This window comes from Crocodylus porosus, unplaced genomic scaffold, assembly GCF_001723895.1.
Source record: "Crocodylus porosus isolate Cpor-Errol unplaced genomic scaffold, CroPor_comp1, whole genome shotgun sequence".
NCBI lineage: Eukaryota > Metazoa > Chordata > Crocodylia > Crocodylidae > Crocodylus > Crocodylus porosus.
The window spans coordinates 22,197,976-22,213,523 of NW_017728931.1; the positions used below are offsets into that span (position 1 = coordinate 22,197,976).

Below are 15,548 nucleotides of genomic sequence, written 5' to 3' on the forward strand. Positions count from 1 at the left end.
CTCTGGATAGCTGCTGCCATCCATAGAGCCCGGGCTGCTTGCAGCCTCCCAGCTGTCTGCTGGGAACAGCCCAGGCTCCATGGCTGGCAGCAGCTGCCTCTGTCTGTCTCTCTCTTGCCCTCTTTTCCTCTCTCTCTTGCCCCTTCCTCCTCTCAAAACTATGGCAAAAATTTGGCGTGCCGTGCATTGTGCAGCACTTTAAATTTCCCAGTAATTATTTGGCGTTCAGCCCTCCTAGCTTTGGCCAACATCACATCTAGCCCAGGTACATACTTGAGTTGTGCACCCCTGGTGTAAAAGGTGGCAACCAGATCAGACATCCGTCATGTCACATAGCTCTCCTTCCAACATATGGCGCATATTAGTCTGTAAATATAAAATCCCCTGGAAAATTGAGTGTTGGGGTACTTAATAACATTTTCAGAAGTTAGGGAGTACTTGCTACTTAGGGTTGAGAAAAAACAAGCTAGACTAGCTTGAGAAGAGTAATTCCATTGCACATACTAGATTTAGCTAACCCTTCAGTAAAGACATTTTCAGATGCACAGGGCAACAGTGCATTGTTATCTCAAATAACTTCCTAGTATCTGTGTTTCTTAAAATTTGTAAGAATTCAGTCTTAGGTAAACTGTTTGCAAAAAATATTTTGTTTCTGTTGTTTGTTTTTATAGTTGGTCATACCTGGCTCTGTGTCCTGTCTTTTTTTTTTGTTTTTTTTCTTGGCATTTTCTTATCTTTATCTCTTCTGCTATCTGCACCTTAATTTGTGGTGTTTTTTGCTGATGTGGGGAGGAAATACAAGCTGGTAAACTGGTGCACTCTTGTACTCCTTACTGCTAAATGTTAGGTGCATTACTGGAAAATATATCAATAACATAGGTAACATTTAAAAATGCAACACTTGGGAAGAACTTGCATAATTCTCTCTAATGTAGCAAAATGTCTTGGTACTATGTTTTAAGATTTGTTTTCACACCAGACGTGGTGTGGAGTAAACAAAGGTGTGAATATCCAGTGCTCAAGCTACTTCATATAAACTTCCTAGCTGTTGCCACTGGGCAGAAAGGCTGCTGAGAGCCCACTTTCAGCTGATGCCAGCACTTACAGCAAGGGTCAGCAACCGCAGAGGGGCCCGGAAGGCCGTTGCCCACGGGCCATGGGCCAGCTGCAAAAAGCTGCTCCAGGCTCCGGCATGTCAGCCCTCTGGAGCCTTCCAAGGTAGACATTGTAGTTTTTTTGGCACTCCAGCCAAAAAACATTGTCTACCTCTGACTTACAGGTTCCTGAGGAGGTTGGGGGTAGGAGACCATGCCTTCAAACCAACTTGGTTGCACTCTAACCAGGGGGAGCGCGGTAAAGTAATGTGTGTCTATAACCTTACTCTTTTCAGGTGGAAAAAGATGTTTAGTATGAGTGTTTTTTTAACCACATTTCCATTTCCTGTCACAACTGATGACAGGATGATACAGTGAGAAGTGATTTAGAAATTTGGAATGCTTTGCAAAACACTTGTGACTTAAACTAATGAACCAGCTAGTTCTACTTCTGCAGCATCACAGGAATACATAGTATCTTAAGAAAAAACTGCAGTTTTTACATGACATTACTTTCCCAAAGTAGTATGCATTCCTTCTGCATGTGCCACTATTCTAAAAATTAAGCCACTTCATGTGGCTTTTCAGAGAGAATATGGTAGTTTATTTTAGAGGTTGATGCTGAGCCAGTGAAGCCACAGTTGCTTTATGATATGGCAGTCAAATTTCCTAGATGATGCAATTAATTTCAAGATGATGAAATTCAGAAATGCTTATAGATAGAACAGTGTGGAATCTTTTATGGTACCTATTATGCTGGCCTTTTAAAACACTGAATTGTTCCAAGTATAACCACTCAATAGTGTTCTTGTTATAGTTTTCCTATGTGCACTGTATTCCTTGTTGGATTCTGTGTTGAGCTTCAAGTCTGTTTTGCTAACTCATGTTAAAAACAAGACCTGTTCAGTGTAAAAGAGTTTTTGCCTGCAATTTGAAGGGACAAGGACTTGCCTGCATCCACCCTATACTAAGGGAACTGTCGTTACCCCAACTGCTCCACCCCCAAAAGCCCTCTCTATTCATTTAACTTCTTGAAACTGTACTTTTAGAGAGAAGTAAGGGCTCTGTCTACAAAAACTTGCAGAGGGCTAATAGGGCTGATGGGTGGATAATCAGGTCTGTTATCTTTCGTCTCCATATCCTGCTGTTAACAAGGATGTTATCTTTAGAGAGAAAAATCCACAGTTTGAGAACGGAAACTGGGCATCACAGGTGCTTAATGAGATCTCCTGGACTGAGCAGTGAGTCCTGTTGGGTAGAGTGGTTTTCTTTACTAATCCATATAAATAAGCCTCTGGGAGCCCCATAAGATTGGGCCCCTAATATAGTCCATAGCCTGTTTTGACCTATTTATAAAACCTTTTCTAAAAAGGTTACATGAATATATAGTCTCAACTAGTACATAATTAGAAGTTATAATCCCTATTCCAAGATGATTAGAGGTGCATTGATAAAGATTTTCTTGGCCAATAGCCAGTTATTCACCAGGCATATCAGATGATACCGATCCAACAACCAACTTACAGGAATGTAGCTTACATGCATATGGCCAGGAATGCAGCCAGGCAGCATGGAGAGCAGCGCCCTGCAGGTAAGTCTGTATACGGAAGGAGTCTGGAGCAGGGGCAGATCAAGGCCCCCAAGGTGAGGGATAGAGTGGGGCAGGGGCTGGGGCTGGGGCATGGCAGGGCAGTGAATGGGATCCCAGGGCTGGGGTGGAGAGTGGGACAGAGGCACAGGCGGTTTGTCCAGGGGATCAATGTCCTGGTGCTTAAAAATGGTGATGAGGGTGCTTGAATTAAAGCTTATTTGATAAGCTTTAGTTCAAGTACTGCCACCACCGTTTTTAAGCACCAGGGCACTTTTAATCACAGCCGAGTGGGGCAAGGGTGGAGGCAGGCTGCCCGCTGTGGGCTTGGGGCTCTTCGCCCTGTTGCCTTTGTGTCAGGAGCCGTGCATTGGCTCCCTTGCCCATTCAGCCGTGGGAGGCACAGCTCACTGTTGCCACTGCTGCTGGACAGACTCCCTGCCCCAGGCCCAGGGTCCCATTCACTGTCCTGCTCCAGCCCCTGACTCTGCCTCAGTCCCTCCTTCACTGTGGGGGCCTCGATCTCCCCTTGCCCCTTCCTCTCCACAGACATATCTTCTGGGCGCTGTTCTTCACACTGCCCGGCTGCGTTCCTGGATGTGTGAAGCTGCACACATGCATGCAGTGTCCAGGGGCCCTGGCCAGAAGGTATATTATATTTATCGATACGTTATTGGCTACACTGGTGATAAAAAGCCGATAGTGATAATGTTAATTTTCCTTTTATCTGATCCAGTATGGCACTGATCTGTCGGTGTACCTTTAATGATATTTTTGAGCTTTAACATATCTTACAACTATGTTTATATAGGTTTGTTGGGTTTTTAAAAGCATCTTAACAAAAAAAAATACGATTAAATCAGAACAATCTGATTTAAATAAAAAATCTGATTTATATTGATTTTTTTTTTTCCAAATCATTGATTTGCATCCACCCTGATTTCATTCAACTTAAAAAAAAAAAAAAAAAAGTGTACAAACTTTTCAGCATAACCTTGAGAAACTCCATGAAAGCAAGAAGGAAAGAGTCCTCCCTGTAGACAGTAGATTGTCTATGTGGTGGTTTTCCATTCTAACTTTTCCAGTGTTGGGAGACAGTTCCCATGTTGTGGGTATAACATCAGATAGTCTGGCCCTGTTCCCAAACAGCCACACAAAAAGCTATAGTGAGCTGGCCCATACAATACATGGGTTGTATCCCCAAAACACTCAGAAAAATCTGTAATTTTGTTGCTAGGAGCAATTTCCATCCCATAAAAAAGTGGAGCATTTGGGATATAGGTGTTAATGTTATCAGTAACTGGGAATAGAATAGGTCCAGTTGCCATTATCAGATACATATTGCTTGAATCTGTTATTACCAAAAAGAGGGAGAAGTTGTTGCAGTACTTTTTGTTTTTAATAATATTTAAATTTCTGTACTAGATGCATTCTTGAGACCATGTTGATATGGGTTCTTTAAACTTATCTCTCTCAAACAGTAATAACATTGAAAATATAAGTACACATCTTATGCAGGACGTTGATAGTTGAAAAAAAATAGATATCTTGGTTAAATTAATTTTTTCTTTATTTTACTTTTTAAAAATAAACCCATTTAAAAACACACACCCATAAATTTTTAATGCAAAAAGCCTGAAATCCAAATAAGTGTAAATAATCTATTTAAGTGTAAATTATTCAAAAGTCATCTGTATATGTCTACTGTTATTATTTTTAACAAAAATCAAAACACAGCTGGCTGTAGTTACTTATGGATCATATATCTGGTTACAGTTTGTTGGAAGTCCTGTACAATAACCTCTTCTGCAGGTGCCTCAGTTCATACAACTGTTTCAGCTTAGTGATTAGTTTATTCAAACCTGAGAAACCAGCAGGAAGTTATAAAAGCCAAAAAACTTGTGTGTCCTTTCTGAAGGATAAATAAAAAGTAAGTGGGAGAAACAGATCCACTAGTTCTAAAATACAGAATGACGTGATAATCAGAGCCAGTTAAATCTACTAAGAAAACAAACAGACTTAGTTTATTAAAATGTATTAATTGAAGAATATGTTTAAATATTTTTTTCTTATAAAGTGCATTTTAAAGTAGTTTTACTTTAACATTTTAAAAATTGTTTTTTAGTTGTTTTTGTGCATTTTAATTCAATTTAATTTCAATTTCTATCTAAACAGTGCTTAACATAAATTATAAATATCAGTCATCAGTCTCTCACATGCTATCCAAGCACATTTATTTAAGCAATAAGCATTTATTTGAATTCTTGTTGTTGTTCTTCTTGTTAATATTATTTTATTACACTTTTATTAGGCATATTCTATAGCAAACAGCAGTGCCACATAAGAGTGTGGAGCTGATATTTCATCAGTGTTTTAATGGTTGTCAACTAATGTCAACTTACCTTGAGGAAAATAACTGGAAATTATAAATGAAAAAAGTGAATGTTGCTTGTTCAAATCATGATTTATTATTATTTATATCACTCTGATAGAAATGAGTTGACCTTGCAAGGAAGTATGTTTTTCTTTCCAGAAATATTTTTAACAAAAAGAACATTTGTTATTAATATACCATAATGTTGTAGCTGTATGTAGCAAGCATTATGTTAGATGCATGGCAGATGTGATGACAGTTTTTCATCTTGAAACATCTTGATACTTAAACTAAACAGGTGGTGTGAATCAGGGTTAGTTTGAATGCAAATGGTTGCTTTGTCATAAAAGAGATGCTATGGTGTTCTAGTGGACTGTGCTCAGTCTTGGAGCCAAGACTTCAGGAATTCTGGTACTTTCTGTTTCTGGTTAGTTATATGAGCTTGGACAAATACCTTAGCTTCTATTTCCCCATCTGTAAAATGGGGTTACTACAAAATTAACTAGTCAACTTTTTTACTCTTCAGGCCAGATTAGTGGTGCCTCTGTGAGCCAAATCCAGGTGATGGGCCTGGTCCAGCTGCAGAAGGACCCTGATCTGTCCACCTGGGGTGGGGGCTGGGGTGGATCCTGAACGCTAGGTAGATGCTAAGAAGAATTAATCTAAATGTGACTTTAATTGGAAGGAGTTATATTAAATTCCTGTTATTAATTTCTTATCTTTTAGGTGTGTTTTGACTGTGGAGCTAAAAATCCTAGCTGGGCAAGCATAACGTACGGTGTTTTTCTTTGTATTGATTGCTCGGGGACTCATCGATCTCTTGGTGTTCACTTGAGTTTCATTCGGTAAATAGTTACAATTTTTCTTTGGTTAAGAAGTGGTGAGCTATGTCTGCTCTTTGATCAGAGCCTTGAAGTTTTGTGTTCTAAACAGGTGTTTGATAACGGGAGACTACATTTTTACTTTTTAAATTACTAATTTATATCCATCTCATGTTGGTGTGGTCAAAAAGTTGCTGCTAGCTGCGTGGGAAATACATATGTGTGATGAGGATTTCATAGAAATTATAATGTACTTTTGTTCCATTACATGTGCATTCCATTACACAATTAATATGTTTATTGGCAGCCTAATCCAACTTCTTTGAAGAGGTACGGAATAGGCATATACTTAAACTAAGTTTCATGTTTATGGTTCTTCCAGATCAAGGTTTCTGCAGCATTGTTACATAAGTGCTCACTGATATCAGCTTTCTGCTGTAGTTTACTGTTTCATTGGGTATATGCATCAGAAAAGTTTAACAAAAGGATATGCATGGATTCTTGAAACCTGCAGTTGTGAAATATGGCTCTTTGCTGTTGTGATAGCTGGGAAGCTTTATTTCCCAGAAAAAAAAATTAAGAAACTGTCTTCTTTTCATTTTGAACATTGTAATCAGTGCCTTGCAGGAAAGTTTTCTTGTCCTACAGAAACTTTTTGTGATACTTCTTAATGGATGATTCCTAGCTTGTATATCAAAAAAGGTCTGGCATCCAGTCAGTTTTTTCATTCTCTGTGATGTAGCTTTGATTTTTGTCATTATAGCATCCTCTCTGTTGACCAACAACTTAATGGACAGAAAAGCTGAGACTTGGATGCTGAAAAAGGGAGTTCCAGATTAAATGCCTCACAGCCACATCTTTTAAAGGAAACATGTGGATTGCTAGTTAAGGGGTATATTTTCTCAAATACTGATGTTCTATTCCTCTATTAATTTCTTAATTAACATGGATTTTATGCCCCAGGAGAGAGCAGGTTTTAAACTGTAGTATTTCTTTCAAGCTGCTAACTTTTCTTAAAGTAGCATTAACAAGAGTTGTTTAAAATGGTTATAGAAACTAATACTAAAAATGTTTCCTCTGCTTAGGTCTACAGAACTAGATTCCAATTGGTCTTGGTTTCAGTTGAGATGCATGCAAATTGGAGGAAATGCTAGTGCTGTAAGTATATCTTAAAAATGTATTTCTGTTTTCGGGTATTTGCCTACCATGAAAACAGAAAGACGTTACTATTAAAAGCTGCTCATTTAGCTGCATTATTAAGATCCATTATTAAGAGCTATTCATTTCATATATCATAAAGAATTTAGGAATAAAGGAGCTAACTTTCCAAACCTCTGGAATTTTGTATTTTTGTGTATGCCAATGAATAAATTGCTACTTTCTTAAAATTCTAAGCAAGTTGAGATCGGAGTAGCTTTTCTGGAATTGGGTCATGGCAAAGGAGGTGGTGTAGACAGATAAACTGCATTATGTTAGGAGGGGGCAAGGACTCAGTGCATCAACTGCTCCTTGGTAACTGTTCATGTTCATTTTGCGGTCTCTTGGCAAGTCAAAGATTAAACCATGGAAATGTATTCTCCTAAACTAGGAGCTAAGCTGTCTCAGTATTGCTTTCACTTATCATGTGGTAGGAACAGATATACCATTATCAAACAGCAACTGATGTGGTAAATTTCCAGCTCCTCTTTACTTAGGTACAATTTTTATGTCCCCACTCTTGTGTTTTACTATTGCTAGAGGTAGATACAACACTTAAGGCAGGGGTGGGCAATATGCGGCCTGGGGGCTGGATGTGGCCTGCCAGGCCATTTTTTTTTCTGGCCTACGGGGCCCTTAAAATAATTTTAGAAAATTAATATTTATCTGCCCTGGGCTGCCTGTCATGTGGCCCACAATGGCTTGCCAAAACTCAGTAAGCAGCCCTCTGCCCAAAATAATTGCCCACCCATGATTTTGGGCATACAATCAGAACACATGTATCTTTGATAAATGTAGCAAAATACAGCAAATTACTTTGAAACTTCAGATGGCTTGGCTTAGCAAATATTGGCTATTCCAGAGAATAAGATAAAAGGGATGCTGAAAGTTATTTATTGGTTTCTATACTAAAATTGTGATGGAGTCAAAAGACAAGACATGACATGCCTTGATGGAGTTTTGATAGTTTCTAAATATGTAGACCGGATGAAACGTAAACTAAACTAACCAAATATTCCAGTGGACCATCTGGTGTTTCTCTCTCTCTCTATCTCTATATAGATATTAATATAGGTATCGAGAGAGAGAGATCGATATAGAAACTAGATCTAGATCTAGATCGGGGTGAGCAAAATACGGCTTGCGGGCCAGATTCGGCCTGCCAGGACATTCTATCTGGCCTAGGGGGCTCCTAAAAAATTTAGAAAATGAATATTTATCTGCCCCTGGCTCCTGTCAGAGATGACAGGAGTCAGGGACAGTAGGACCCAGGGGAAGCCATGGCAGGCTCCTCCCCCAGCCAGAAGCCTCTGAGACTGTGGGGCTGTTTATGGCTGTGCCAGTGCAGGTAAGAAGGGGAGAATGAAGGCAGGGGAAGACTGCAGGGATCACCCCAGTCCTTGGGGTGGCCAGCTCCTACTGAGCCTCACAGTCCGCCCCACTCCCTCCTTCACTGTGGGGGGCCTCGGTCTGCTCCCCCCCATACCCCTTTTCTCCTCCCACCCCTTTCCCCACAACAGACTTACCAGTCTGACACCTCTGTTCGCGCTGTGGGGCTGCATATTGTATTTGGATCAGTATTGGCCAATATGGCTCGTTAAAAATTGGCCATTGCTGTCAGCCCAAAAAATCTCTATCAGTGCATCCTTAGAAAATATTCCTTTTATATCAAATCTTCAGCACCCTTAAAAAGATCTTCTGGCACTGTGTTTGAGAATTACTGCCATAGTGACTTGCAAAACAAGGATTGTCAGAGGCTTGCATACTTGCATGTGGTGCTTTTAACAGGAAAAAGAAAACTGTTAGCACACATTAAGGATATTAAGGACTGGGAGAAATAGATAGTATTTTTAAAAGGGTATAACGTGGGGGCCAGCAAAATACGGCCTGCGGGCCAGATCCAGCCTGCCAGCTGACTGGATCTGTCCTGTTGCTGCCCTTCTGGTACTGAGCCCTACTCACTCAACTCCCGTGCCACAGTGCAGCCTATGTGCTCTAGCCCAGGCCCCGACCAGTACACACAACTTCTGGTGGGGCTGTTACTGGTGTGGTTGCAGCTGGCTGGCTGCTGTTCTGCTCCCCTCACCCCCAGTTGCATCCCCTACCCCTGCTGTACTGCTTTGAGTGGTGGGGGGGAAGGAGGCTTCAGCCAAGCAGCTCCTGCCTCAGTGTGCAGGGGTTCAGCTCCTAGCTGCCTTCCACCTGCTTCACCCGCCCAGTGCAATGAGCAGCCACCTACAGGCGGTGACAGCTCATTGGAACTTCCCAAGTGGCCCTCAGTACCAAATAATTTCCCATTCCTGGTGTAAAGCACCTAGCTGCAATTCAGGAAACCTTCCTTTTGTAGTATTGTATTTAACCTCTTTCTCAGGATGTATATGTTTGTGTGTTTACAGTCTGCTTTTTTCCATCAACATGGGTGCTCAACAAATGATACCAATGCCAAGTACAATAGCCGAGGTGCCCAGCTTTACAGGGAAAAAATTAAATCTCTTGCAGCACAAGCCACAAGGAAGTATGGTACTGATGTAAGTAATGCATGTATTAGTTCATTATATTCTTATACAAAATCTGCTTCCACAGTGATTTAAATTTCTAACTGGTAAGTAAAATGCAAAGAAGCAGGCACTGCTTGTGTTTGTAGTTGTCAATACGGAAGTGGTGAATATGTTGAAATAGAAGGTGTAAAGTGTTGGAAATATTCCCATTAGTTGGAACACTAGAATTCTAAGCAAGTCAGTAACTAAGTAGCTAATATTGTTGGATAGTGTTGGCTTAAGCAGATGAGTGGTATTTGATAACTAGCCAATTGCCTGTCAAGAATGATTGTGGGGGCAGAGGGGTGGCTGGGAACAGAGGCCAGTGTCCAGCCCCCACCCTAACCTTCAGGATCAGGCCTGGTCCCTCCCCCCCGCCGTGCTGGGGCCAGGGCCGGGCTTTCCCTTGCCCCCATCTGCTGGCCCCACTCCTCCCTTCTGCTCCATTGCCACCACCTGCAGGATCAGGGGGTGGGGCCAGTAGTGCTGGCCTGTCTGCTCCGTTACCACTGCTTGCCGTGGGGTGGGGGTGTTGCCCTGTGGGGTTGGGCCAACTCCCAGGATCTCAATATTGCGCTGTTAGACAGGAGGGTGTGACATAATTGCACATACACAAATACAGAAATATACACACACTACCAACTTGGGCACATACACATCCAAACTAGCCTAGGCACCAATTCAAGCACATATACTATGCACCCCAAAAGTTAGACAAAAATCAATTATCCATACCCGCACACTCAGTACACATACACAGATCACTAATTCATATGTCATACACACACTGACATATATACACACAAACTCACCAGTTCTCACACATACAACCCAGGTTGGCACGGTATGTATGTGTGTGCTTGGGGTACCTGGGATACTTGGGGGGAGGTTCAGGTGAGAGAGAGAGAGAGTTAAAGTGTAGGGAGTGAAAGTTGCCAGAACCAGGATTAGAACCGGTGGACTACAGAGAAGCTGGCTGAGGAACTGAGGCTTGGGATTACTTAAAGTAGACTGGGGCTGGAAACTGAGGCAGACAGCTGAGATATTGGGTTGGGGGGGCAGATAAGTGGTGGAAAGGAGGAGACAGCCAGGAAAGAAACTGAGGCAGAAATCTGTTTGCTCAGGGGAAAAGGAAGAGGCAGTGGGAATAAGATAGTGGCAAAGAAACGTGGGGTTTGAAGGTAGAGAGACGTTCAGGACAGGTGGTTGGAGGTGGCAGTGAGCCAGAAGCAGGAGAGGGAGAAATGAGACAGAAGTTAGGGGGGCGAGGAGCAGAGATTGGAGCAGTGCTGAACCATAGTAAAGTAAAACCCAACTTAGAGGTCCAAATAACAGTTTTATTAAATGGACAGCACACTACACAGCCCCATGAAGTTACTGGTTCACACACTCATGCGCACACACACACACACACACACACAAGTACTCACAATGGCAGCAGGAGAAAGAGACTCAGTGGAAGGGCTGGTGGAAGGGCTGGAGTCCAGGTAGGGAAGAGAAACAGAGTCCAAGTCCTTGGTTGAAGAGGGGGTGGGGAGTGATAGCTACTGGAAAGGGGTCCTTGTCCAGTAGGTGTTGTCCAGAGCGGGGTTGTCGGCAGGACCTCTGGGTGGGTAGGTGGTGTGGCATGGTGCTGGTCCAGATGGAGAGGGCGTCCCGAGGAGTCAGTCTTCACTACTGCTTTTATGGGGCAGGCTACCTCTAATCTCCTATGGGGAGCGCCTGTCTAGGCAAGGTCAGTCCGGTCCCAGAGGGCTCCAGGTGTTCTTACTGGGCATGTACAGTAACCTCTACCACAGGTGCAGAAAGAGTGTTTTTTTTTTTTTTCAGTTTTATTTAACCAGTTCAGCTAAATTCACTAACTAAAACTAATGTTTCTTTTATTAACAAATCAATTTTAATTTGCAAATGTGTTTAAACATTCTGTAATGCATGCAGTGTGTTTTATTAGCTTTGTTTAACTAAAATATTTTAAGTGTGTCAAGATTAAGGATGCACGCAAGTAAAATATTTAGTAAAAAAGTGATGGATTTCTTATGATTTTGATTAAGTGTATATTGGGCCATATAATGTCAAGATGAATGTTTATCACGCATCGTTCTAGTTAATGAGAAGTACCCGTAATTAGGAATCAACCTTTTTTCAGGAACATAATTAAAAAGAACAAATACAAAACAAGATTAAAAGTATTGATTTAAATCAGGGTCTCTTGCTGCCTGTTTTTTTTAAATGCTTAGAATAAGTGTTTTAGATCACTTTGATTAATGATAGATGTATACCTCGTTTTGAGAATGTGGAGCGGAGAAAAAATAATTTTTCCCTTTAATTAAACTGTTCAGAATTAGTTTCCGTATCTAAGACGCATGGCCCAATTTTTTATTGTAGATTTCCAGGAAAAAGGTGAACACAGTGAATGAATATGAACAAATATGATAATAGACTTCACCATTAGCTATGTCTTCCTTTATTTGTAGTCTTGGGACACAGGTCAAAGATTAAAGTTCTATCCTGTCATTTTCTGAAGGCTACCTTGAGGAGCCAGTATTTGAGCCAGTTCCTTGAAAAACTAGGTCCTTCATTATAATGATGTTATAGAGTTGTTATTATAACTCTTCTTCAGAGCAGATAAAAAATTCTGCTGGAGTAGGACTGAAACAAATTGAGATTCTTTGCAAAGTTTATTAAATTATTGCTTGACAGTCCGGTTTTTTTACTACATGAGAATGAGTCTATTACGGAGACAATTGAGGAACAATTTATTTGTTTTATTACATTCAGTACTCAAGCTTCAGGGCTGTTAAATGTTGGCTCTACAGAGGTTGTGCTAGGACATTTTATGCAGCAGGAATTTCAGTTGTCTGGAGAGAGATTGTTCTTTTACAGACATCAAAAGCAGGGAAATGGAAAGGTTTGTGTTTAAAGATCAAATATGTTTGGGGTGGGGAGGGACATTCTTATCATGAAAAATCAGCTAGTATCCTTGCCAAAAGTAATTTAAAAAAAAATGTGCCGTATATAGCTGGAACATTCCTAAAATGTCAGGTAAAAACTGAAGCACTTTTTTTTAATTCTAGCTGTGGACAGATGGCTGTGGAATTCTACCTTTATCCCCCCAACACAAAGAAGAAGATTTTTTTGCATCACATGTTTCACCTAAGGTAAAAAAAAATACTGTACATAACTTCTTTGCTTAGATTCTGTGGTGTTTAACATGCATTTTAAGGGGGCACTGAAACCTAAAACAATACCCATGGTAGCTCAGGCCTAGTTACGGTTAAAGCTACCTTTCTCTTTATAATGTAATCCATAGAGGTTATTCTTTTGGTTTCAGTACATTTTTCAAATTAAACACTTAAGTGATTAAATTTACCATACAATAAAGGGTTCAATAAGTCTTAACAAATGTTAGGAAGTATAAACTTTTCTGTGGAACAAATAATTCCCAGATAACTTACCAGATCTGTAAAAGAGCTACAGTGCTATATTTCTTGCTGTTCTTATTCTCTCTTAATTCTAGTTTGCTTTCACAGCGGAATCCTTAATATGCTCTGTCTTTTTTTGTTCTGCTGTATCTCTTTTTGCAATTTTATCTGAAACTGTTTGCTGTAGACAGTTTAGAGTTTTATGAGTATTAAGAGCACGGTAAAGAAGAATTCAGATGCCTGCGTTGGGAAGTGATTTTAGCAAGGATGATGTTAAAGCTGTAAACTGTTACTATAAACAGATATTCCTGAGACATTGCAACAAAAGAAATCTCTGTAATACAGTTATAACCTGTATGCAAATACAATTCAAATATTGCTATAATATAGCACTTACAGAGAGACAGAGATATCAAAGTGTTATCTACCCTGCCTCCCCCTGCTGCTGTGGTGGGGACAGCAATGGCAGCAGGGCAAGTAGTAGGAAAAGCTGCTGCAGGTATACCTGCTTCCCTGTTGCTGTTTACTCTGCAGCATCTCTGGCTCTGACTCTGGTACCTGGCTTCAGCCAAATGGCAGCTCTGGCTCTGACCCCTGGCCTTTACAGGACCAGAGCCAGAGCTGCAGCAGTTCTCCCCCTGCCCAGTATCACCATGTAGTGCCTCCCACACTCCTCCCCCCCGATATCACTTGGTCTCACCTCCCACATGAGCCACCCTGGCCTCAGCCAGGCAGCAGAAACAGGAGCTCTGGTATTCAAGATAGGTGTATCCTGGGCAAACCAAAGAAGGGAGCAAGAAGTGGAACCAGAAAGGTAGAAGTGTAGGCTGGAGTAGTTGCACAGATTCTTGAGGCTGAAGATCAAACATTTCAGCTATGTGAAAGTAAATAAAAGTTTTAAGTGATGGAGTAACATAATCTGAGTGAGGAAAATGAGAGAGTTTTTGCATCAGATTCTTGCGTGGCCTGGAAAGGAGGGAAATTAGGTATGTATTTCAGTCCTCAAGACAGAAGGTGATGAGGGAATGGATGAAAGCTTGGAGAGTAGGGTTCTAGACTAGGATGGAATAGGTGCAAAGAATAATAATAGGGCATGGAAGGAGGAGAAAAGAGAATATTGAGGTTACAAGCTGGACTGGTAGATAGGATAATGGAATTACCTGTTCTGAAAGAGGGGCTGTAGCCGGAAAAGATGGGAGGATACTTCTATATCTACAATGAAATGTTAGAAAATTGGAAATGCCAGGCTCTGTACAGGGACAGAGGTCAGAGTATAGCAGTGAAAAAGCTGTCCAGATTTTTTCTACCATATTATCTTTATGAAAAAAATGTAACAACTACTATGCCATAACTACAGTACTACTGTAAATATAAAAATTACAGCCTGATTTTTATTTGTGAGGGATCTACCAAGCCCATTGAAATAAATAGGAAGTGCAGGTGCTCAGTCAGCAACATTTTAAATTTTAGAGAGAGGTAGATAGTTAGCCATGTCAGTTTGAAGTCAGTCAGAAGGCAAGATAGATATGTACCTTTATAGATTAACTAACTAGAGAGGGAGAGGAAGAGCATAAGCATTCATGAACCCAAGTTCACTTTATCAGATGGTGTATGTAAGAGATCAAGTCCAGCTGTTACTCCAGACTATGTTACCTCGATTTGGAGAAATACTGAGATACTCCACCATCTTAGTCAGTCGGTTGAGATTCTGTTCAGATTTAAATGTATTTTAGTTTCTGAGCTCATCAGTACCTTTCTTTTCTTGTTGCAGATAAATAACTCAGAGTGGGTGTCTTCACAACCAGAGCCAGTTTCTCTAATCCAGAGTTCTTCAGAAATCACTACAGACAGTAATGAAGGTTTGATCCATCTTTCATCTTAAGAATAAACTGTTTGCTTATAGTCCATAGGTCAACATTTTTGTTTCTAAGTGTATGTATCAAATAGTAACTGATGCTTACCACCTTAAAATATTATATTCTACTGGTAAGAATTTAGGAAGCTTGGAGATTGGTTAGAAACTGGTCATATAGGGATTAGTAAGGCTGCAAGTATTGCTAATGGTACTTTTATTATAAATCTAAATGGATTAAGCCATCAGATTTGGTCAAGTTGGGACTTTAATTGAATAGGTAATGTATGTGTTAACAATGAAAGAATCTTTCTCCTCCTGAAAGTCATTTTAATAATTAGAGTACATGTCAGCCTTTAAAAAAAATTCAGCATTTTGTGATTCATAGCTTATGATAAGATTAACATTTGGGCTTTATGTGATGTCTGTCTGGTTTTTTTCTTCAAGGGGCAAGTACCTCTAAAAACTAGGGCTGTGCAAAGCTTCGACTTAATATTCGATTCGACAAATATTTGACATATTCGACCTTGAAAAGTAAAAGTCAAGTCCAATAGCAGCTGGTCGAATAGCTGTTGAATCAAATACTGGAAGTCGAATATTAACAGCCAAGGGTCGCATATTCAACTTGCCTATGCTGGATTCCCGGGGGGGTGGGGAAGGAAA

The 15,548-nt window shown here is 40.6% G+C and overlaps 1 protein-coding gene across 4 annotated transcripts in view; it reads left to right on the forward strand.

Annotated features, from left to right (window-relative positions):
• The window catches only part of ARFGAP3 (ADP ribosylation factor GTPase activating protein 3), a 55,767-nt gene that overhangs the window by 3,132 nt on the left and 37,087 nt on the right, over nucleotides 1-15,548 (forward strand). For 3 of the 4 annotated variants that reach the window (XM_019544363.1, XM_019544361.1, XM_019544362.1), the window contains exons 2-6: nucleotides 5,783-5,901; nucleotides 6,963-7,035; nucleotides 9,471-9,602; nucleotides 12,686-12,769; nucleotides 14,805-14,892. In XM_019544363.1, coding sequence (XP_019399908.1) covers nucleotides 5,783-5,901; nucleotides 6,963-7,035; nucleotides 9,471-9,602; nucleotides 12,686-12,769; nucleotides 14,805-14,892 — 496 coding nt within the window. The remainder of the gene's footprint in view (nucleotides 1-5,782; nucleotides 5,902-6,962; nucleotides 7,036-9,470; nucleotides 9,603-12,685; nucleotides 12,770-14,804; nucleotides 14,893-15,548) is intronic. The other variant, XM_019544364.1, reaches the window with a different exon arrangement.